This window comes from Leptosomus discolor, chromosome 1 (assembly GCF_034619465.1).
Source record: "Leptosomus discolor isolate bLepDis1 chromosome 1, bLepDis1.hap2, whole genome shotgun sequence".
Lineage (NCBI taxonomy): Eukaryota > Metazoa > Chordata > Aves > Leptosomiformes > Leptosomidae > Leptosomus > Leptosomus discolor.
Window position 1 is genome coordinate 71,635,842 of NC_141391.1, and position 25,609 is coordinate 71,661,450.

General features: G+C 44.5%; 1 protein-coding gene across 24 annotated transcripts in view; it reads right to left on the minus strand.

The window, feature by feature from the left end:
* Positions 1 to 25,609, minus strand: part of MAP4K4 (mitogen-activated protein kinase kinase kinase kinase 4) — a 168,967-nt gene that overhangs the window by 78,362 nt on the left and 64,996 nt on the right. For all 24 annotated transcript variants that reach the window (XM_086482156.1, XM_086482173.1, XM_086482174.1 and 21 more), the window contains exon 3: positions 9,753 to 9,809. In XM_086482156.1, the coding sequence (XP_086338282.1) occupies positions 9,753 to 9,809 (57 nt within the window). The remainder of the gene's footprint in view (positions 1 to 9,752; positions 9,810 to 25,609) is intronic.

Sequence of the window (25,609 nt, forward strand, 5' to 3'; positions counted from 1 at the left end):
CAAAAAGATGCCTCATTGGTCAGGCTCCCATCAGTCTAATCACGCTTGAAGCAGGGTCTTACTAAGAGAGATGGCAAGGACAGGAAAGCAAAACTAAAACACGTGCTAATTATGAAGCACCAGCCTTTGTCATTTAATGACAACACCTTTGCACTTTCAATTTATCAGTAGAAAGCGTTCTCTGCCAGAAAGGCAACAGAAGACACACTCATTGGGCTTTAATCCCTTTTGGATTAAACCTCTCTAGAGGAATGTACACAGATCCGTTGTTGGAAAGGACTTAAGACACTTCTAGGCTCAGGAGACAAACAACATCTTCTCCTACATGGATCAACTGAACTAGTTTGCACAGCATCTTCAAGGCTCTTTTAACACTTAGCTCAGCCGTGTGCTTCCCATTGCGTATTTAAGAGATTGGGCACAGGGGGAGAAGAACGCTTTCCTGTTAGGCACAAGGGGAGCGTTCATTGTGGTTACAAGTCAGCTTAGAGTACAATGAATTCCCAGGTCCTTGAGCATTAGCACTTGCTGCCATAATCTCTAGATTTAGGACCTGGGCTTTAAGACTGTATTTTAGCCAACAACTCCCTACTCAATCACTCAAACTGTGTCTTGCAAAAGAAGCACTGTCGAGGGACTTAGAGCAAACATTTTTGCCTCATTAAATGTTGGATAATAATATTGCTATTTTATATTTATATATACATATGCACATGTTAAGAAAGTGAAAGAGCGGAGAGAGACCATGCAGGATAATCTCAAATGTACAATACTATTTGCAGACTCATAAACTAAAGAAAGAACCAGAGGGAGATTTTAAAATGCTTAAAAGTAGTTTGCATGTGCTACCCTGCACACATTCCTATAGCTACAGCACTCACTTGAAAGTCAAGTATCACAACTTTTTCTTTTTTTTTTTAAAAAAAAAAAAAAAAAAAAAAAGGAATCTACTTCCCTCTCCTCATTTACCACAAAACAGTGGCCAACTGACTGATAATGGACAGTGGCTAAGGTCTGCCTACCATTCCCAAAGCAGAAACTATAAATTTCAGCCTCTCCCTTCTCCACACAGTCTGCCAGTTTTCACTTAACTTGTCAGGACTTCACATCTTTGGAATTTCTCCTCCTCATTAAGCTTGGCTGAAGCTGGCCAGCAGATCCCAAAAGGTATTTGGTGGAAAAGAAGGCAGGACACACTCACTATCACTGAGAAGACTCATTTCCTTAGGAAGTCAAGATAAAAATACGGAATGTCGCAGCAAAAACAGGAGAAGCCCACAGGCAGGTGCGGTTTATGAAACTACAATTAAACACAGTCAAGAAAGATTACATTTCAAACAGATATATCCCCTTAAATATAAACAGAAAATTAATTCTCCTGTCTTTGATCCTAATGCCCAAGTTAGACTTTAAAGGGCACCTCTGAAAGACAGCAGCTCATACTGGACCTGGGATCTCTTGCTTGCCTACTCAGGCAGGGGAAATATGCTGCAGTCCCAGGTTCAGCCGTGATACTCGCTTAAGTGAAAGCACAATGCTCTGTCACAATCCTTGTTGGTTTTACTCCGCCCAAACTGGAAAGAACACACATGCTCTAACACTGTATTGACAGGGTTGCCTTGTTTTCCTTGAGTAGACAATATGTCTGATTCACTGGGGGTAAATTGAGCTGGGCTGCGTGTTTGACAAAAATGATACAAAATGCAGCCTGGTACTTTTTGCTATTATCTGCACACAAAACATTTCTGTTTCCCATCAGAACTCGAATCTCCTCACACAGCTGAAAGAGACACAGCTCAGCACTCGGGAAGGCAGCGGCAAAACGCCTGCGTTGAGGCCACCTGCGTGAATGCTCCCCTCAACTCAGAAGACACGCTCCACTCTTAGAACTTGTGCAGGCTATTATTGCTCAAATTCACGTCAGTGCAGGTATGACCAGTAGGTTAAATATCATGATTCTGAAAGCATCCACATGCTACCCACACTGAGTTTTCACCACTGCTAGTATTAGCATCCAGATTTCCCTAAGATACACAGATGCTAGCAGTCACTCATATACATATGAAATCGCATTGTCTTTAGTGACTTCCTTGTCAATGCTAACAGCAGGTCTCCAGATGACTGCATGTGCTGAGCCTAAGGACTGAAGAAAAACTGGCACAGGACTACAGTTAAATGCGTAAGTATTGCCCACTTGGACTGATAAACAGTGCCCAAAAGCTGGAATACAAGCACCTCTCTTACTCATTAGGATGGCAAGAGACGTCAGTAGCTCACCTATATGACTTATCCTTTCCTTCTGAGTGTGTCAATGCAATTGTACCGTCAGACCAAAGGAAAGAAAATTTTAAAGAAAAAGTCCAAACTTGCCCAAAGAGCTCAAGACTTGCAGAGAAATCTTAATACACAATCCTACCCTTCTGCCAATGGAAGTCAGCTGTAGCCTACATAGTCTTCTAGTTTCCATTATGCTCCAGAACTAAACATGTGCTCTCCTGTACTGACAAGCAATAAAACAGACCTCAGTGCCACAGCTGAGGAGCATATCCTAAGCATCATCTGTTGCGCTACAGCAGAGTGTTATCTGGTTTCCTTACAGCCAGGTAGGCAAAACTTTAAAGCTGCCTCCCTAAAACAAAGAGATTCTTCTGCACTCTACACATCCATAAATTCAGTTTGTGTAATTTAAACTACATTACAATTTACTGAGCACTGGCAAAACATTTTCTGCTAGACAGGACAAAAACCTTGCACACAGACCCGGCATAAGCACACAGATGAGAAGGCAGGAGCAACACAGCTTTCTTTGCACTTTCTTAACACAGTGATCCACGATCAACCTTGAGTATGAAGCTATCTCCTGGCCTCAGTTGAAAAGCCATGTAACAGGAACACTACTAAACAAGCACCACAAAACCTTCACAGTCAAAGCTCTTTTGCTGTTGACAGATAATAGATGCTGGTGAGGCAGCAATGGTGCCCTCAAGGATCTTCATGGCAAAAGGAAAACATCTGTTTCTTCCAGCCTTGAAACAGTCAGGTTCCAAACAAGCATGTTAAAATATAGAGAGAAGCATACCCGCAAGGACAACTGACAATAGGCTGTGCATGTAAATGGTCTTCCACTCTGGTGGAAATCTTGGACTAAGAAGAAAACCATACGCTGAAAAAAGCAAATAGAGAAACAAGCTTGTGTGAACGTTTTACATCTCTTTTTTTTTTTTTTCTCTCCCTGTTGCCACTTTTTCCCCCAAGCACACAGTATCAGTGTGAAGTTGCTCTTTGCTTCGATGCAGCAACGCAGAGCCTTGGTGCTCGCCACCAGCTCTGTCCAGTCAATCCATGTCGCCTATCATTTCCCAGGCTGCTTGGTAACAGCCATGGCTTTCTGCCCTGACCTCAAACCGCATGTGGAGCTCCCTATTACAAAATCACAGAATTAACAACCCTCTTGCAGAGGCATCGAACCTGACATCCTCCCCTTCCCAAATAAGCTCCTCCAGCTCAACAGCCTTGCTAACCACCCCAGGACTCTGACGAAGAGAGTGAAAGTTTGCCCTTTATCCAAAGTGGTGCCAGCAATGCTCCAGGAAAGTTTCTTGGATCACATCCAGAAATTGCAGCTCAGACTCAAACTGGGTTTCAGATCTATTTGCCTTGCTGGGAGGTAAAGTCACTGCTCCTTGCATTGGCTGTAGAGACAAAAGGCTCTCCAGAGTTAAATGTTGCTCTACTCTGCTAGGACTATGAGCTGGCAGGCTAAGCAGCGCTCTGCCACTCAAGGACAGGGGTGTTGTGTCGTCTGACACCATAAGCCCTCCTGCAAGGCCCTATGCACAGCCCTCACCCTAGAGAAGGACAGGACCACCCCTGCCCAACCTGAACGGGGGTCTTGTAGAGAAATGCACAGCACGGGGTTGACAAGGGCTGCAGCAGAGCCCAGTCCCACACAGACATCACCAGCACCGCAGACCTTCCAGCACTGCAGGGCCAACCCTGCTGGCATCAGGGCCGTGGTAAAGCAGGGGGAGGAACTGTGCCAAGCTGCTGGGTGAGGGCTTGCAGCAGAGGTAGGCACAGCATCTCAAATTAAGGAGAGAAACAGTCAACTGACAAATGATCTGCAGGTCAAAAAAAGCTGCCCCACTGTAGCTCTTTTTGACCCTCTCCCAAACCAGACATTACAGCTCAAGGGACCACTCTGTCCAGTTGTTTTCCTCTGAACTGTAATAGAAAATTACTAGCAGCCTTTGGGGTTTTTTTTTTTTCCTTTTTTTTTTTTTTTTTGTTTTTTGACCTAATCCCTGGAAGAGATCAGAGGTTAATCAGCTTCAGGAGAAACTGGACAGCAGGACTGTTCACATTGTAAATACCTTTCCTATTTATTCCTTTTCCACAGAACAATTCTTTGTTTTACCAGGTAACTGTTTAACCAAAGACTACAAAAAAATTGTACAAAATAGTAGTAAGCAACCTCACATTCGAGGGACAAGCATGCCAATACTCCCCACGGGAACAATCTCGATTTTTAGGTCCCTGATCCATTTTCCCCAACTCGCATCAAGAGGACAGGACACGGCAAAGGCTTTTGGTAACTCCACTGGCTTCAGGTTTGCTTTGGCTAACTTCACAGTAGAGTACAGCCATGGACTGGTGTATAAGTACTTTATCAGGCAGCTGCACTAAGTCAGGTGAAGCCAGGTAAAGCAGGGCATTCATGTCTCCACACTAAAAGGCCAGCCCATATTCAGCTTCTCCAGACTGGCTTGACCCAGTTCTGTTGCACAGTGCCATAAGGACCTGCATTTCCCAGTCTTCTAGAGGGAGGTATCAATTTTTAATTTTTTTCCCTCTAAACAGATCAAAATCCATCAACTGACTTTGGGATTTCATTAAAAAAAACAAGCACATAAAAGTTAGGGCAAACTTTTGGTGTTTCTGACTTTTGTTTTCCCCTCATTTTGTCTGCTTGCATGTGTGTGAACAGACACACACACTTTTATTTATCTGCAGTTTTCTGTGGACCGCTTTTGGGATGTCTTACGCGCGATGGATAAATCATCCACATGACTGCAGCTTATAACACCATGTAGGCTGTAAGATACAGACTCACAAGAATCAAAGTGACTTGCCTGCTGCAACAGAAAAAAGCAGTCAGCAGAGTTGGGAAGATGGCAACGAATAATTCGGGGAACCTTTCCTGTCTAGGTACGGGAGATGTGCCACGTTTCTCTGCAGGCCTGGAGGTTTTGGTTTGGGATTGTTAATTTTTCTGCAGAGCACGTACAGAAAGGGCAAGACAGGCAAGCACTAAAAGCAATCCAGCTTCTTTCATAAATCAGCAGGATACAGCATCCAGTTGTTTACTTAGCATAATTTTACACAGACTAGACTGGACAAGTCATGAAACACTGGGCACAAGAGCTGAGAAACGCTGCTATTAAAAAGGCATGCGGAAAACTTTCCCAAGGGATGCCAAGAGTGTGTGTGGGAAGAGGTAGGAGGAAGAAGCAGCAGCATAAGGAGTTATAACAAACAGAAAAGAAGCAATTGTGTTTTTCCCTCAAAATCAGTTACTAAACCTTTCAAAGAGAAAAGCATCGCTGGAAGGGGAACACAGGAGTGACACTGGAAACAACCGTGCAGCTGTGAAGAAAGCCTCCAAAAGAGTTAAGCAGAGTCAAGCTGTCTGTTTAGGGTATAATGCAAAGTTAACAGCTTAGATGCAGGCAGATTTGCCAAGTAAGCTTTGCTAAGGTTTTAAATGTTATTTGCTTCACAAGAAAATAGATTCTTCTAACTAAACAGTAACTGCCAAATCTTACAGCGTACTTGTGTTGCATCTGATAACATCAGTCACGGCTCACTTGGCATGCTACAGAGCTTCACGCCAGTACACAGCAAGGAGCTCATGGAAGCCTAACAGCATGGTCATGAGTGGAAGGGGTCAACATGGACTGAACACCACCTTCTCCAAAACAATGCCCCAAAAGGAACAGAGACCCTACAATAAAAAGGTTAAAGACAGACTATGGGAATATCTCAAATAACACCTCCCCCCACGACATGTGTGCAGCCTGAGATTCATCCTACATATGTACATTTTGGAACATAATTTTTTGAAGCATATATATGCTGATAGTTCATATTGTTCCCCTTTTACGGTCATTGAGCTCATTCCAACAACAGAATAGTTTTCAACTGATGAGGACTGGTGGTTTTTTTGTTTTTATTTGTTCTAAGCTCCAGTTAAATTTCTTCACTCTACACGTGCCTTAACTTTGCCCTCAGAAAGTGAAAATAGGACCTACATATGCACCATTCTGTAGGAGGACTTACAGATCTTTAGAGCTTACAGATCCTTCAGTGCTTCCTTTAGTGCTGTAGATCTAAAGATATACAAAGATCCATACAATCTTCTAGATCTTTTCTTAATTTGTTTAAAGAGGAGGAAAATGGAAAAGACAGGAAAGTTTTATGCACATCAACACCCCCCCAACGTTTCAGGCAGCAGTACTAACTAGTCATAATATATTCAAAGATCAAGCTGATATCTTCAGCCCACCTCCTCTTTTCTCATCCTTACCATCATTCTTTTCAAAATTAAAATCCGAAGAGAAAACCACAAGAAAAGCTGAGAAGGATGAAGAGCATTTCCATAGTGCCATGTACATTACAGAACTGTAATGTTTCTTCCAACGTGTCTAGTTGGAGGTTATACTACCTTGTTTTCTTCATGCCAACCAAAACTTTTTAAGGAAAGCCTTCACTCTGACTTTGACATCCCTCCCATTTGGGTGATCAAAGCTTTACAGCCCAGAAATGATGGAACCTCGCTGATTCTGAGCAACATACAGAATCAGGGCCTTGAAAACTAAAAATATGGAGCGTGCCCACAGAGCGTGCCAACACATTAGGCTTTCTAATTTGTTACGCATTTGGCAAAGCAAGCACTGCATCAGAGGTATCCCAGAAGAAAGTAAGTCTTGTGTCTGTTCTCAACGCAGGTTAGACAAAACAATCAGATAACCTCCACAGCACTGCTCGTATTTAAGCAGAAAGGCATAACATTACCAGTAAAACATGCACAGAGGCACAAATCACCTAGAGCTGCAGTAGCTGCTCATCAAAAAAGAACAGTTTCAGTTTTGTGGAAGTTTCCACTCAAACCTCTTTCCCCATGGGCATGGATACAGTTAGTGTTACCATTAGCCTGTAAGAGCAGTTGATCTAACAGTAGCTCTTGAAGCAGGCAGAGAAGGTAAATTTGATGCTGTGGTTCCTTCAGCATTTCTTTCGGGGCAGTGCTGAGGGCAGCTGCCACTGCCCTCACTGTCCCCACAAGCTGCAATGAGTTAGAACCAGGATGGAACTGCACGGGCCTGCCACCAAGAGGAGGTGTTCATGAAACCACACCTTGAGGAACTGAAGCCATGGCTTGATGATATGGCCATGTCTGGCAGCAACATCAATTTCAGCTACTGCCCCTTCTCCCCCACGGCCATCAGCGTCTCTTTTCCGGTCTCATACCACCTTCTTCATAGTGACGGCACAACTGTTTGTAATATTATGTGCTAAACTAGATCGACAAACCAATCCAGGTTATAAATAACCAGGGGAAAGAGAGGAGTGAGGGTATTTTTAACATGGAACCGGGGCCTGTTCACTGATCCAGGTCACCATCTGGCTCCGGGGCAGTTGTGCCGGCACAAGTGTTGGGAGACAGGCAAGGAACCAGCGAGCAAGAGTGGACAGGAATATCCCACAGCCACATCTGCCACTGAGAAATTGGTAGGTGCAATGGTATCACCCATACCTGGTGTTAGCAACAGTATCACCCATGCCTGGTGTTAAAAAGCAGAGCTGACTTAGCACGACTTGGAAGAATTTACACCACATTTTTAGCCTCTGCAGGCTCATTACTTTGAAGCAAAAACACATGAGCTCCACTGGTAGGAATGACAACACTTTTAAGCTGCATGGGGGCTCAAGTCTCCAAACTCCTCCCTCTGACTGCCCTTCATCCCCTAAAAAAGCATGAGCTTGTGAGATAAAAGATAGACAGTCCCAATATACAACTAGCTTTTCAAAACCAGCCAAAAATTACAGAAAGTTTCAAACATATGCCATCTCCCACAACATGAGCTCAGCCATACTATAGACAGCATTTTTCAATTGTTTTTCTTTTGCTGTGCACCCTCTCCATTACAACTGTTTGTGATTAATATATGCTATTAAAAACAGAGGGAGTACGCAGTTCAGCCAATCTTAATGTTATGGAAGAAGCCTTTATTGTGCAAAGTCCAGCAAGCCGCCCTGTGTAAAACCGCTGCACAAATGGAACGTCTGCTGTGCAAAGAACATTCACTATGTGTCAACGCACCTTCATTCTTCTCTGGTTTGTCTGCTTGTTAACTGCAGCAAAAGAGCAGTGCCTTCTCATGAAGGCAGCCTTTGAAAATCTCCAGCTGAAAATTGATTTTTATCAGGCCATCTTACAAAGCAAGAATGTCTAGCTCTTGGCAGACACAACAGCTTAAGTTAGAGAGAAGCAGTCACACTGCCCATCGATCACAAGGAGATTCAGAGATATGACTGAAGTCCTATCAGTTGACCTAACCCTGCCTTGTTGTTTTCCTCTCTCTCCTGCCTGTTCACCCATTACAGCCCAGCCACTAGCCTAGGAGCTTGTGTCCAAGACCATTTTTACTTGTTGGCACCTATACACACACTAAAATATAAAACATTTTTCAGCAACCCTCTTGTAGGAGTTCTGCTTTGTAATAACCAGCTTGCCAAAGACCTCCTGCTCTGTACAACGCACATGCATTAACATAATTTTTCCCCTAATACCTATATAAGATTGAGGCATTCAGAAAATAAGATGCTTGGTTTGGGGAGGCACAGCCTCTCTTCAGAAGTGCAGTATCGGTCAAGCACTGCAGATACCACACAGGAGGATCTCACTTGATTTTAAATCTGAACTTGTTGTGTTAATTTGCGGATGTAACTCTATAAAACACAAATGAAATGAACAGGGAAAAAAACATGCTTCTCCTGATCTGTTTTGAAGACTTAATTCAAACTGACTGCTTTTTGAACGGCGTAAACTGCAAGACATCTAAGGATTCAAATATAGGCAAGTATTTTTTATTTCTTTGGCTGGGTTAATTTCCCTGTCTTTCCCATCTAAAGCTCCACTGTAAATCCCCCTGAGTCAGTTACAACTACTAATTTACAGTGCTGAATTCTGCCAGCAATCTGCATATCGTTCCTGCAAATGTTTCTGCTTTCAGGCTTCTGGAAACTTTATTGGACCCATCTCTTTGAATAAATGTATAGTCTTTGTAGGCTGCAAATGTCCCAAGGAAACTACTGTCCTCTACGTCAAGCAGCCTCCTCACCTTTTTCAGTAAAAGCAAGATGCTACATGTAAGAGAAAAAAGTGGGAAGCAGGGAACCTGAATTTTTTCCCCTCTTCTGAAAAATTTCTGAAAAGGGAGTGCTACATGTGCTCATACATCCTGGGAGCAGCCAAAGCAATTTGTGAATGCCAGAGGCCCCTGCACACAAGTGCACAGCAATCTCGTAAAGGTCAGACAGGCTCGAGAGGTCAGGTCCTGCAAACAGAAAGCAAACACTCACATGCATGGACCATGCCCTTCAACATAAACACGAGGTAAGCCGTATGCCATCTCTCATTATTAAATTTTACCCATACTGCTAATAAAGCAGAACGTTCGTCTACTCACCTCAGTAACGTCCATGACTTTGATGGCTGCCAGCTGACCCGTTTTGACATGCCGACCCTGAAGAAGAGAAAGAACCGTCAGCACCAGCATTTCACCCATCCCTTCAGCATACCCAGAGCAAAACATTCCGGCAAGAGCTCCAGCCACTGGGTTTTCCCCAACTGTGCTGGACCCTTCTCATACTTCATGCAAAAAGCCAACAAATACTCTAGATGGCTAAAAAAAAAAAAAAAAAGTTTATTTTTAAAATGTTCTTATACAAATCTTAGAACCCATTTCTTTCTCTCCACTTTAAAAGGATGATTATCAAGATTAAGTACAGACAGACTACATTGACAGCTTCCTTTCTGTTTACTTTAGCAAAGCTCATAGACCATAGTGATAGTTTATTAACAAGCCAGAATAAACTCCCGTGTATTGCATACTGTATTTCTATGCACCAGTGCCTGGTACCTGGGTGTCATATTAACTAGGTAAATGCAAGCATGCTTAGAGGGTTGCAGAAGGACACTTGTCTTTGTTTTGCTCTTTACTAGTAAAAAAAAAGCGAGGTTTCTGCACGTGATACATTAGACCTGCAACAGCTCTCTTCGCCTATCTCAAGACAGATAGACAAGAACAAGACATCGTCTCCCTTCAGCTACACCACCATAAGGGTATGGTTTCTCAGTACAGCTGGAGCTGAATTAATAGATCCCAGCTCCTGCGGCGGGGAGCTCCTACCCTTCCTTCCCCTGCCTCCCTCCAGCCTCCTGTCACATATTTCTCCTGGGAGCACTGAGCTCCTTCTGGCACTCATCGGATCATATGATAAGCTGATTGAGATCACTAAAATGGCAGAAAGTTAACACAGAAAAAGCAAACTGCGGGGTGGGGCGGGGGATTGCAGATCAGGAAATTAAACTGGTTTGCTCTGCAGTCAGAGCAGAGCCAGAGCTGGCAGGAGGCGGATCGCACGGCTGGGAGGCAGGCAGCACGGCGGGCCCCTCCAGCCGTGGTGGGCTGTAACTCACCTCAGCTGCCTTCTGACAAAAACCTTTTTTTCTCCAGTATATTTTTACACGAGGTGGGGCCATATCAATTAGCTGCTCTGTATTTTTTTTCTAAACAGGCACTTAGAAATGGTCCTAGCACTGGTATTTTCCAGCTCTCCACTTAACACCCAGCAGTCTGCCCTGAGACTTCCAGTTAATCAGCCTGGTCTCCTAACGCCTTTCCCAAGCACCATCCCCAAAGGCTCTTCTCTGAATCAGTCAAGCTCTCCAGCAAGAGGTATGCCAACTACACTTCTTCACTTTTATCACAAATAATGATAAAAAACACAACAAAACATTGCACTGAAGTCACAGTTCCTTTACCTTTCTCTTCACCACTTTCTAAGTTTCCTAGGCAGAAACCTATACACAGCATCCACTATAGCTGATGGACATCAACAGTATTTTTTTTTCTAGGACTAACTTCTTAATCTCTTTACAGAGATTAAGGTCTAAGTTAGTTGTTTTTTTTTTTCCTAGGACTAACTTCTTAATCTCTTTACTGGCAGACTAGAACTGAAGCACCCCAAACCACTAGCCTCTTTGGAGAAATCTTGACCGCTTCACACCTTATAATGCTCTCTATGGAGGTAGTGGACAGGTATTGCTGGTGCAGTAGAAAGAATGAAATGCTGCAGAATTCACAGCCTCCGCTTTCTTTCACAGCTCTTACTGTGCTGCGCTGTCCCCTTATTAACCAATCCACAGGCTTTCTATAAATAAATTACTGTACTCAGGCTTCTGCCAGCTCTGTAAACTCTCTTTATTGCATGCAGTTCTTTCTACAGATTGGGCTTAAGCTGGTTTTGATTTTGAAACAAAGTCAGGGTCATAACATGTGTGCAGTGGCCAAGACTGGCCTCACCTTGACCTTACTACTTCTTGAACCAAAGCCTTTCAGCAAGCCCAGGAGAGATGCAACTCCAATTTCCCACTCTGGATCTCTGCCTAATGACAAAAGCCTGTGGTCTTCTCCTCAAGACTTACCATCCCACCAAGGGAGGAGGGGAAAATGCTTCACACCAAGGCAGAAAAATGCCTCCTCTCAGCTCTGCCCCTATTTGCCACAGCTCTGTGTAAGGAACCAAAAGGGCCAAGGATGCGGGCAAGCACAGTTTGAGGTATAAAAAGAGATAAAATAAAGGAACAGGGACACCTCAGAGGAAAAAGCTCACAACACTAAGGACTGAGAAAGAAGAAACTTTTCAAAAAACAGTGTAATACGGTTCACTACTCATTCTGCAGCAAAGCAGGATGCTAAAATGGTGTCAGCACATACTCCAAGCAGAAAAAGTGGCATATAGAAGAGTAAAGTAGCAAGACATCCACAGGATGCCACATGTTTTATGGAAAGTTTGCTCTTCTTGTCTTTTTAAATCTACGAACTACTAGTGGGCATGCTATTTCCATAGAGAAGACTCAAATTTCCCAGGGCTCAGCTTCACAGCTTTTCTCAAAATGATGTTCTTCCCTGTGAGACCGGCCCACTCGGGATGACTAATGTGCACCAGCCCAACCGTCCTTCCCCTGCAGCTTTACGGGATCCTGCTGGTGCCTCCACTACTCCCTATGAAAACCTGGGCCACGACAGCTACAGCAGAGCGCAGCGATTGCTCGTGTTTCACTTTGCTGTTTCTGCAGCAGGGATGGGAAAAGCTTCTCTGTAACCCCCCTAAGGGACTGGAAAGCAAGGGAACTGCAGACTGTGGGAAGTGTGGGCTGCTCAGTATCCCAGGCCAAATTTAAACCCTGGTCATTTCAGAATACTGTTAAAAATTAGTCCACATACCCTTTTCATAATGTATGGAGCATTCATATTCTAAGCATCTACAACATATATGGGGGGGTTGCATGACATTAATTTATATGAGAGAAGTAAAAGGACATTTTGAAGCCACATTTTTTTCCTTAAAAACATTTTTAGAGGAAGGAAAAAAGCAAACATCACAAGCGCAACATATAAGCGTGAGCAGAGTTTTTGTTTGTTTGTTTATCTGTTTAACAGCTCTGCTCAAGAACAGACTTGTCAAACTATCAGCACGCTGGTATAATTTTGCTTGCAACATGAAATGGGTAAGCATTCCCATTTCAGAAACTGATCTTCAGATTTTCACAGCCAGATTTTGCTTTGGAAAAATTTTTCTGCATTAAAAATAACAATAAAAACACAAAGTGGTTGAATGCAACGAATCGTAGGTGGGAGAAACTCTCTGACCTCAAGTCTCCTGGGATTAAAATTTATTCAAATCCAACTCCCAAGGCACTTCATAAATATGGTAACCATTAAGGCCCCATCCAGACATCATCTCTGCAAAACCACCAGCTAACACCCTGGTGGGACAGCATTTTCCTTGCAGAATGAGGTCCCTGCTTTAGCGCTGTCTGGAGGCATAGCCCCTCGGGGCATCCCAGGCTCCCCCATTCCCAGGACATGGCGTTGGCTCTTACAGCTTTGTTTCTCCCTACAAATCGCAGGCAATCACCATCCAAGTATCTGAAAAACGCCAGGAGATTGCAAAACACGACTCATGCTAACTGAAAACAGCAGTTTTGTAAAATGTTGCTAGATACCAAATATTAGAGGCTGGGGATCACAGGATAACTGTCCCCTGGCCAGAAAGTTAAGTACGGATATCAAATACGCAATGAAGATGACAGCAACCTAGATGCATCTTGTTAAGCCTAAAATGACTGTCTCCAGAGCCAGCAGACTGAGGAGGCTGCAGAGGTTGCACTGCGTAGTAGCAGCAACAGGTAGTAAAGGCTGCATCACCCCGGGAGCAAGAGTTTGCCCCTTAACAGGTCTCGGGGTGAGGGCCACAACAAAACATTGGCGCTGTTGGCTGAGACTGGCTCCCACGTCCATGGAAAAGAGCCCACCAACACATTCCCTTCATTTAGACCACGTTAAGATTTTATCGACCAAAATTTCCAAATTACTTGTCATTTCTTATGCATCCTCCCCGCCCCTCTTTCCCTCTTTTCATGAATCTATTCCTATTAAAGCACTTGTTTATCCTCCCAAGGAAGGAATGTAATATTTTTAAGACTGCTACTGCACCACTCTGTTTTTAAACGGCCTGTTGGGATGAGCAAGTCCATGGAGTTGAGCCTGCTGACCCCAAATCTTGTTCTGTTCCTTCTCATGTGGATGACAGAAAGTTCATTTACATATGGAGGGGTTTAAAATACAGCTCTTCTCTGCAGAATTTAACTAGATCTTGAACTGAATCCACTACTTAAGCATATCCCCAGTCATGTCTGATAGCAATATGCTGTTTATTTCTCATCTCAGTGGGCTTTATGCATGTTGAAAAGCAGAGGGGACAAGGGGAATCCTTGGTAGACTGCCAAGATCTGCAGAACATTATAAATTTCAAGCCTACCCACGCTCTCCAAGTCAGATAATACACCTACTTCTCGCCTCTTTCTTCCTCTGCACAGATTATTACTGTAAAATTTTTGTTTTGGAAAGGTTCAAAGGCAAGTGGTATTATGTACTGGTTTTCATGGTGCTTTTTCTTCCCTAAGATGCCTTAATGTTATCAAAGAACTATGTAAATTAAATGCAAAAGAAATCCTATCAGCTCATTTACCTCCTACCCCCCACTAATTATCCAAGATATGTATTTCACAATAATGCAATTCTCCTATTAACACAGTTTCCAGCCTGTGTATTAATGCGCCTTTTGGGGGACTGTTCTTGGAAGCTTCTTCCCCAGCTAAATGGCATGGAAGTAGAATATGGGGCAACATCACACATGAAGGAAGGAAGGCAGCATGCCTGACTCATGACTTGCAAGCTTGGATGATCCTGTGCACTGTACACAATTAAGTCTTTGGAAAACTTCTCCAGCCTCCCAGAATCCTACGCTGACAGCTGTGGAAAGAAGAGCAACTAAGTTGAAAAAAAAAAAAAATCTACTAATTCACATTTCAGTTGCTACAACATACACAGAAGCAGCAGGTGAGATTTCAACATGCTAGCAAGTGAAAACTCACCACAGTACCACCTCTTAGTAGTGCTGTACAATGCCCTCGTGCCAAAACTAACTTTTCAATTTGCTTCTCACTTAGTTAACTCTACACTTCTACCAGCCTGAAGCAATAGGCTGCTATTGGGTTGCACACACCAGTGCAAGAAACGATACTTTATTATTCCAATGCATGTTTACCATCAGCTCATTTTGTCACTCGTCCACACAAAAAGCTGTAGACCAACCAACTTCGCATGGTGAATACTTGCACCCTACAAGACCTTTCTTCCCACTCCCCAGGAACACAAGGTCTACCCTGTGCAAAGTGATGGGAGTAATGCTTGTGGAGGAAACAGAACACGCGTTTTTGACAGGCAAAAAGACAGAATGGCACGAAGTGAAAGCAACCTCCCCAGTTAAAAACAAATAATAAAATGTAAAATGTTCTTAAGCAAAAAGTCTACCTAGTTGCATTTGTAGCCAAAATAATACTGTTCCTACTGATACAGCATTCTGTAAGCTAAATAATTATAGGCTCCAGTGATGGAGATAAATTTGTATAAAAGGGATAAACATTATCTGGCATGGAAGCTCCTTTTAGAATAAAAATCAGCAAACCACCTCAGTACAAAAGCCTGGCAAATCACCACAGAAATGCATGAGAAGAAAAAAAGGCCAACGTTAATGTCCTTTCTTCCTGTTAGATGATTTCTAAACCCAAACCAACCAGAAGCTATTAAAGACTCCCACTGTTTAAGTCAAAGACAGAACAGGGTTCTGTGTTTTCCTGCTGTCTAACTCTTGACATCAAATGCCTGGAAAGCAAAACAGAAAACAACATACTCTCTATCCTGCTTTAGATATCCACAGGCTCACTAGCTGTCTATTGAAGAAATAATGATGACAATTTACTCATGCATAGTATTGCATTCTGGTACAGTTATTCTCAGTCCTGTACTTCCAGGGACAGAGTGAAAAGACGTTACCCGCTAGGAAGGAAAAAGAGTTCTATGCACTGAATTTTTACTTCGATTGCCAGTCTTGTAGCAGCTTTCCCACTCCAGAGATGCTGGATATACATTACAAGAGGCATTTCCTTCTCCAAAAGAGCTCATTGCCTAAATAGGAAAAAGGAAAGAAAAGAGGGGGGAAAAAAAAAAGGAGGGTGGGAAAACCATGGCAGAAAGCCACAATCTAACTTTCCCAGGATCATAATAGGTCAATGGCAGAGCTCTGAGTTAGGAGGCGTCTCTGCGAACTCCCAGCCCCCCTGCCCAGCAGTTCACCTCACCCCACCAATCAGCAGGGGATGTTTTTGACTGATGGGGGAGGACACAAAGAGAATGACAATGGCAGGCAGCTCTCTTGCCACTTCACCTGGAAAATCATGTCAGTCCCTTGTAGGACTTTTGACAGATTTGCCTAAGTGAGGCCTGACCATTATGCCCATTTCAGTTCACAGCCACTGAGACATTTGACTGGCCAATAAATGAAAAAAAGCTCGCAAAAGAAGGGGATGTTGCAGAGGAAAGGGAGGGTAAGAGGTCTAGCAGCGATGCAGTTTAAGACTAATCCTTCATCACCCAGTCATGCCAATCCCAGTCCATTCAGTCAACTGGGATCCCCCAAGGCTATACATTTCCCAACTCAAATGGCACAAAATATTCCCTTATCAAGCGCAGCTTACAAGTTCCCCTCTTCCTTCTCCCTCCCAAATAGCAAGCAGGAAAGCTCGATGAACTAAGGTCTGCTGGCAACCCTGGCAGCAAGGCTGCAGTGTGTTTTTTCACAAGGCCTCAACTTCAGGCCATTGAGAAGTTTTTGGAAGATGCCTTCCTTGCTGAGTACTGCCCTCCTGCCAGACACCCCAGACATCAGCTGACTGCTGGATCAAGCTCTGATGCTCTGCAGGTAGCCACTCAGAGCTTCCCACTCCTGATTTGATGCTTCTCCTACAGGGACACTTGAGCTAACGAGCTTGAGTCCCCAGCCTGGAAAATACGCTCTTCAAGAGCCATCCTCAAAGTCATCATCTCATCCTTCCAGCCACCACCAGGCTATGCTCAGATTTGGTGATCTTCACTAAACACACCGTCACTCATTTCCTCTTGAGGTCCCCATCCTCAGCGCTCTCCAAAAGGAGAAGGGCCTCTAACCTTATTATTCCTTGTACTTTTTTTTGGTTTTAAACATACCTAGGTAATTTAGTTGGGACTCTACTGAAAGACACCAAAAAAATGCTGAACTAAAACAAAAGAAAAGCATTAAACCAGAATAGAGACATACCTCCCACAGGGACACAGTTGGCTCAGAGTACATTTGGCTTCCTCTGGAAATATCAGCTAAAACCTGCTATGTCCAGCTCTCATTCAAATCAGTTCTTCACTCTACCTTAACAGCTTTACCAGTCACTAAATCCACCCCTCCTAACACTGATTTTTCTCTTCAGACCCCCTGCGAAGGTCTCTTTTGTGCAGAACAATTTCTTTCTGGCAACTATAATTAAAAACAAGCCAGATGGAGAACACAAGAGAAGAATTTAGACCAAAATGATAAAACATGTGCTTGTAGAAACAAAATTACATGGGCCACGGATACAGATAACTTCACATTTTGCACTTCAGCAGTCACTTTCATCACCAAACAACCTTCGTTGGATCTTGGCCACTGACTGAAGGAGAGGCAGGCCTGGTCTGGTGGCATGGCCATAGCAAGTCCCTGCAGCAGGGCTGATGTTAATCAGGTTGAAGGGGACCACCATAGGTCACTAGAGCAAGCCCTGTGCTCGCCAGGTGCCACCTCACCATCACAACCACCCAGTGCCACTTCAGAGAGATGTCACGCACCACACACTGCTTCTACCTCAGACCAAGCATGGCCCAAACTGACCCACCAGAGTCCCTGTGCGGGTGGACAGGGGCTTTGAAACAACGCGGTGCCTCCTTAGGTGAGAGAGATGGCAGACAATGGGCAAAGTCTCCCAATTGCTTCTCCAGAGCGACATCAAAATAAGCCTGGATTAAAAGAGCCCAGGGCTGCTTCTCTTTATTTGGTTTTTAAATGAATTCATATCAACATTCAACTCATCACCCCTGGACGCGCAAACCTGAGCTTTCTGACCGAACGGAGCAATTTACACCTTGTGACCAAGGCAAACCCAGGCAAGTCTGTGCCCATTTCACTCCGCTCACTGCCAAGAAGCTGCTGAGAAACCACCTTGGTGCTGGGCATGCGCCTTCTGAAAGAGGAGGAGAGATGCCCCAATGAATTTAAGTATTTAAGCACTGGGTACAGAAGTGCCACAAAAGACATACTTTTATTGGGGCGGGGAAATCAAAACCATAGCTAGTCTCTGCCCCTCCATGCACCAACGCTGTGGGTAAGCAGCCTGCACTCTCTTGGGGGACATTGTCAGAAGTCACATGCCATGAGAGAAGGAAAACCAAGCCCACGCACACCCTACCAGCCTCGTTGCATTTGGTCTACTGCCGAAAAAGCAGCTCGAGAAACAGGTAACAGCCACTCCCAGGCAGCAAGGGGACGGTGTCCCTCATCGGGCCGAATCCAGTAGGCATGGACAGCATGCATCCAGCTATGCTGTTTCTGGGGCCTGTCTGCCTGAAGCACTGTCCCAAAATGTCCACCAGCCTCCCAGAGAGCACCAGAGGGGTATTACCTAGAAATTAACTTTTTTCTTTAATTTCAAGTACACTGAATGGATGGGGGAATTATTTTGGAAGGTACAAAACCTCATTGTAAACACAAAAGACATGGTGGGAAGGCAGGGAAAAGGGAGAACAATTGGCTCCACTGCTTTTATTTCCCTTTTTAATACATTTCTGGGTTTGCTGCTTCAACCTGCTGGAGAAGGAGGAGCCAAACATGTTCAGCTGTCCCCACCAAGAGGGTCCCACCTTTTTTCTAGCTGCACCAAAAGACACTAACAAATACAGTGGGGGAAGGATCATTGGACAGCTTAATATTAACAAGGGGCAAAGGGAAGGAAAACTATTTTCATTTGTACCATCCCAGTGGAACAATACAGCCGAGCAGACCAGGAAAGTCATGCTGCGTAATAACTTTTATTTCAACAAGGTTAAAATGAAAGATTTCACATCCGCAACCTTTAAAAAATTCCAGAACATTAGTAGCAAAGAAGTTAATGTACTCTTAAATATACATTTTTTTTTATATATATATATATATATATATATATAAAAAAATTAAAACCCAGTCCACCTGTCAATACTCCTCCAGTGCTACAACACACAAGAAAGAAGGGCTGGAACTGTGTGGTTTAGGGCTTGTCGCTTTTCCCACTGAGGGAAGACACTGGTTGGCATCACTTTCCTTTAGCCATTACAAACAACACCAGTGCCACTTCCAATTAGTCACATCTCCTTGCCATTATGGACCAGGAAGCCATAATTTACCAGGCAGCAACTGCCGAAACTAAAATACATCTTCAAGGGCACCAAATACGCTGAGGGAGTACTACTAGAAGAGGCATTCTCAAAAAGAACATGGACCATGTTTTATACTGTGACCCCATACGTAAGAATAAACTAAGAAATATTTTACCAAATTGTTTGCAAAATGCAAAACATCCATTTAGCCTAAAGTTGTATGGATTTTAATTAAATGAAGACTTGCACCAGAAAACTCCAGCATTTTAATCTTCTGACACCCTGCCAAGTACATCTGTGATTCTAAAGCAAGGAAAAAAAAACCAAAAAAACTCACCACCTTGTCCTTGAGAAACTGGCATGTGGCCAGCGAGTGATCTGTAAACAGCTTTGTGTCCACATGAACTATTTTCAAATACACAGGCAGTATTTTCAGACCTCAAACTATTTCTGCTTCGTCAGCACGGGAGCCTGACTCAGAAATCTAAGCCTGTACTAACAACTCTTTCTGCACCAGGCTTGCCAACAACAAAACCCCAACCTCAGAGGTCTCTGGGCCCTTTATTTATTTATTTAGCTAAAAAAGGACCAAAACGAACACGATTTCCTCTCGGTTGCTACCTGGGTAGTATTTAAGATGCATTCCCAAAGCCTGTGGCCAATGTGTTTATTATGTGAAAGGGCCACACAACAGAAAAGTCATTATGCAACATACTCTGCTTGCAGGTTAATCCATGGAAAAGAACAACATTCATTAAGGAAATGGAGCCTGTGCATTATCCAATTATTACTTTTTACTAAGTACTCAAGAACACACCAAGTGCCTCACAAAAACTAGTCAAAACACGTTCACCGCTCTTAAATAACACACTACGGGCCTTTGCAGACAAAGTTGTGGCAAACAAAAAGGGAAAGAAATTCCTTGGGAGGACTTGTAAAGCAAGTCCATGGTGCTGCTGCCATCGTAGCTGCTCTCCCACCTGCCCCGCTGTGCGCTCAGGGTACAGATATAATGCAGATTAAGCAAAAGTTATTTCGGTGCAAAAGGATTTCTGAGATTTCTTTCTACAGGAAGAGCCACCAGATCAATATCTCCCTCAGAGCCTGGTGTCACAGGCAGAATCTTGAGGTTTTTGATCATGGGTCGGTCTACATGACACCAAGCCTGCTGGTGACAGATTGGGTACGCCTGTCGCAAAGGGGGAAAAGGATCTTTGCACAGGAGTTATCACGGCCCATTGAAAAAGCCTTAAACTAGATTTGAAGGGGGAAAGGGATAAAACCAGGCTCACTAGAGATAAGCCTGGGGGCAGCATGCAGATATTTGAGGGACAGCATGCTAGTGAGGTCCTTCAGCCTGCCATCTCAGTGGAGGCAGGGGATGGAGATCCATGTGGCAGCAAAGACATCAAGGGTTATTGATGTATTAGAAACCACGGAAGCACCTGAGAATGGTCACATAGGAATTAGGAGTTCTTCCCCAAAAAAGGTGACAGGTTCAGTGGCCCAACTGAAGTGCATCTACACCAACGTATGCAGCATGGGAAACAAATAGAAAGAGCTGGAAGCCGTTGTGGAGCAGGAAAACTATGACATAGTTGCCATCGCAGGAACATGGTGGGATGACTCGCACAACTGGAGTGCTGCAATGGATGGCTATGAACTCTTTAGGAGGGACAGGCAAGGAAGGAGAGGTGGTGGGGGGGTAGCCCTGTAACTTAAGGAGTGTTTTGATTTTCTAGAGCTTAATGGGGGTGATGACAGGGTTGAGCGTCTATGGGTCAGAATCAGCAGGAAGGCCAGGCCTAAAGAGTGGTGGTGAATGGAGTTCAATCCAGTTGGTGGCCAGTTACAAGTGGTGTTCCCAGGGCTCAGGACTGGGGCCAGTTCTCTTTAATATCTTTATCAGTGATCTGGATGAGGGGATCGAGTGCTCCCTCAGTAAATTTGCAGATGACGCTAAATTGGGTGGGACTGTTGATAAGATCGAGGGTAGGAAGGCTCTGCAGAGGGACCTGGACAGGCTGGATCAATGGGCCGAGGCCAATCGTATGAGGTTCAACAAGGCCAAGTGCCAGGTCCTGCACTTGGGTCACAACAACCCAATGCCACGCTACAGGCTTGGGGAGGAGTGGCTGGAAAGCTGCCCAGCAGAAAAGGACCTGGGGGTGCTGGTCGACAGCCGGCTGAACATGAGCCAGCAGTGTGCCCAGGTGGCCGAGAAGGCCAACAGCCTCCTGGCCTGTATCAGACATAGCGTGGCCAGCAGGAGTAGGGAGGTGATCGTGCCCCTGTACTCGGCACTAGTGAGGCCGCACCTCAAACACTGTGTGCAGTTTTGGGCCCCTCAGTACAGGAAAGACATTGAGGTGCTGGAGTGTGTCCAGAGAAGGGCAACAAAGCTGGTGAAGGGTCTGGAGAGGAGCAGCTGAGGGAACTGGGGTTGTTTAGCCTGGAGAAACGGAGGCTGAGGGGAGACCTTATCGCTCTCTACAATTACCTGAAAGCAGGGTGTAGCAAGGTGGGGGTTGGTCTCTTCTCCCAAGTAACAAGTGACAGGAAGGAAGAGGAACAAGAGGAAATGCCCTCAAGTTGCGCCAGGGGAAGTTTAGATTGGACATGAGGAAAAATTTCTTCACTGCAAGGTTTGTCAAGCATTGGAACAGGCTGCCCAGGGAAGTGGTGGAGTCACCATCCCTGGAGGTATTCAAAAGACTTACAGATGTGGCACTTAGGGACATGGTTTAGTGGTGGACTTGGCAGTGTTAGGTTAACGGTTGGATTCGCTGATCTTAAAGGTCTTTTCCAACATAAACAATTCTACAACTCTGTAAGGCAGGTATCATGGCGTGAGTTTGTTACAGAGTACCCAACCAGGATGAAGAGGAAGATGAAATACTCTGTAAGCAGCCAAGAGAAGTCTTACAATCACTAGCCCTTGTTGTTGTGGGGGGCTTCAACTCACCAGATGTCTGCTGGAAATACAAGACAGCAGAGAAGGAACAGTGCAGAAGGATCCTGGAGTGTGTGGAAGAGAACTTCCTGACCCAGCTGCTGGGTGAGCCAACTAGGGAAAGTGCCCCACTGGACCTGCTGTTTGTGAACAGAGAAGGACTTGTGGGTGATGTTATGGCTGGAGTTTGCCTTGGGCATAGCAATCCAGAGATGATGGAGGTTTTGGTTCTTGGAGAAGTAAGGAGAGGGGTCAGCAGAACTGCCACCTTGGACTTCTGGAGGGCACACTTTGGCCTGTTTAGGGGACTGGATGACAGAGTCCCTTGGGAGATGGTCCTGAAGGGCAGAGGAGTCCAGGAAGGCTGGACATGCTTCAAGAAGGAAATCTTATAGGCATAGGAGCAGGCCGTCCCCACGACAAGCCAGTAGGGAAGAAGATCGGCCTGGCTAAGCAGAGAGCTTTGGCTGGAACTCAGGCAAAAAAGGAGAAGAGGCAGGCCACTCAAGAGGACTACAGGGATGTCGTTAGGTTATGCAGGGAGAAAATTAGAAGGGCCAAAGCCCAAGCAGAACTTAATCTGGCTATCACCATAAAAGACAAGTAAAAATGTTTCTACAAATACATAGCAACAAAAGGAGAGCTAAGGAGAATCACCATCCTTTATTGGATGCAGGGCCAAACACAGTGACCAAGGAGCGGAAGAGGCTGAGGTACTTAATACCTTCTTTGCCTCAGTCTTTAATAGTAAGACCAGTTGTTCTTCAGGTACTCAGCCCCCTGAGCTGGAAGACAGGGAGCAGTATGAAGCCCCCATAATCCAAGGGGAAATGGTTAGCAATTAGACACACCCAAGTCTATGGGGTCAGATGGGATCCACCCACGGGTACTGAGGGAGCTGGCAGAAGTGCTTGCCAAGCTGCTTTCCATCATTTACCAGCACTGCTGGCTAACCAAGGAGACTGAAGTGAGCAAATATGATGCTCACCTACAAGAGAAGCTGGAAGGAAGATCCAGGAAACTACAGGCCTGTCAGTCTGACCTCAGTGCCGGGTAAGGTTACAGAGCAGATCATCTTGAGTACCATCACATGGCACTCCGTCCCTGGATGTATTCAAAAAGACATGTAGATGTGGTGCTTACAGATATGGTTTAGTGGTGGACTTGGCAGTACCGGGTTAATGGTTGGACTCAATCATCTTAAAGGTCTTTCCCAACCTAAACAATTCTATGATCCTACAATGTTAGTCCCCAAAACACACGCCTTCTGTAACTGTAGGTAGGATACGCACTGCAGATTTTTTTTTCTTTAGTATTTCTAATAACAGTAGCACTCTTTTCTCATGAGACTACACAAAAGTATTATTCAGCTCATGATCCAACACCAGCTATTCCTGCAGACCAGAAGTCACTACTCTGGGGCACAAGTGCCATTAGATGCAACATAAAAATGGTTAGTCAGAAAGGCCAAGCTTTTCATTGTAAATCATTCACCAAACTGGAACAAACAGGACAACTTACTATTGCCCTGGACTGCAAAAGAGAAGCAAGGATCAAAATTCAGCTGTGAAGGACGACTAATACATTTTGTAACCGCTTACAGCCAGTCAGCTTATCCCAGCATCAGCACCCATGAAATTCCTCTAAAACCGCATCACTTCCCAGGCAGCAAAGAGGCAGGAATAAGGGGGTGGCAGGCATCTCAACCCCAAACAACCCCCCAGCATGGGAAGCAAGACCACCCCTTTGGCCCTGCAAGCGTCCTGGCAGCCACGCTCACATGGAGGGGAGAGACAGCAGGGATGTGGCATGAGGCTGGAGAGGGTCCCATCTCACTGAGGGCAGAAGCACAACATAAAGGAAGCAAGCAATGGGCCAGCCCTCCTGGTGACTACAGCAGACTGACCATCTCCTGGCCCATCAGCTCATCTGCCCTAAATATACATATCAAAATGGGAGTCTGTAAACATTTTGGACTTAAGTCCCAGCCCCTGGCAAACAAAAATCCTGATCCAGCAATCATTCAGCCTCGACTCAGGAGCACCCTACACACCCAAGGTTTCCTTCCTTGGCTGGGTGTTTACCAAAGAGTCAGTCATGAAAGGTCCCGTGTATCTGCCCATACTCTTGCATCTCCAAGAGGAGACACAGCTGACTGTGAGGGATGCACCCAGCCACAGCTGGATTGCAGCACAGCTAAAGTCAGCACACCACCTCCTGCCACGTGGGTCTTTGTAAAATAACCGGTCACTTCAGCCGCTGCAGCTCAGAGACAGACCCAGGTGGGGAACAACCCAGAAACCTCCAGCAGGAGGGAGCAGTTTCTGCTTAGGGATTCACAAGTGAAAACACTGCTTAATCCCACTCAGAATTTAAACTTTAAAATTTGTAATACTATGAACACAGATACACATAATGCTAAAGTTGTAACCAAATTTATCTCTTACCACTCCTTTCCACCAATTCCAGCCTTACTAAAAGGATGGGAGATGGGAACTGGAAATAAATATTTTTTTTTTTTAAAGTAGAAGCCTTCCACTTGTTTTAAGGTATTTGCTCAGTCACACTTTCCTAGGATGCACAGAAACCTACCCACAGAGTAAAGTTTGAGCAACGCTGCCCCAAAAGCTACAAATCACCACTTGAATCTGGAAAACAGTCATGTTAAACACAATCAGGTACTCTGACCAAACGCTACAGCCATGACCTAAATACATTATGTGGTACGGTGGTGCAGAACAGCAGTTCCTAGAATTAAGCAATCTTCCAATTAAGTGTCATGCACTGAAAACAAAATTAAATCAGCTGTCATGCTGCCCTACTACTTCTACTCCCTTCTCCCCACATCAGGGAAAGAAAACAAAATCCTTTCCACCAGTCTGAATGCTGTATCACCAGCAGGACTGGATTTGCGAGATGCTGGGGAGGGGTCTATGTACACCAGCTGTGCCTGTCCCAAATTACAGCACTCTGAGGAGAGATAAAACAAAGTAATTATTTTTTGAATTGTAATAAAACTCGATTTCCAAAAGTTCCAATGCTTTTAAAGTTTGCCTTTTAAATTTACAGCCACTTGTCTAATTACTGAAAGAGCATTACAGTTTATTATAATCATGTGTCTGCACTGAAAACATCAATATAACATGCTGGAATTGATTGCTCAATTATACAATGCACAGCTATTGCAACTACTGTCAAAGTAGAATTCATAACAAGTGCAAGGGCTTGTCTTTCAAAACATAAGCGAGAGTAATGCTTAACACTTAAAGCAATTTCACTGAACCAATGGATCACCAGCAGAAGCACAGAGAAGACAAGATTTAGCACAACATGCTGTCAATTCTGGGCCGTGTTTGAAGACTTGTACGTGCACAGATGCATATTTATGTCAAGTGTGTGGCAGCCCCATCAAGCACACAGCTGAATTAAGGGCTGACTATGGCATGATGCTCTAAACCTGAGTGCCAACCACCGCTTCACCGCCCGC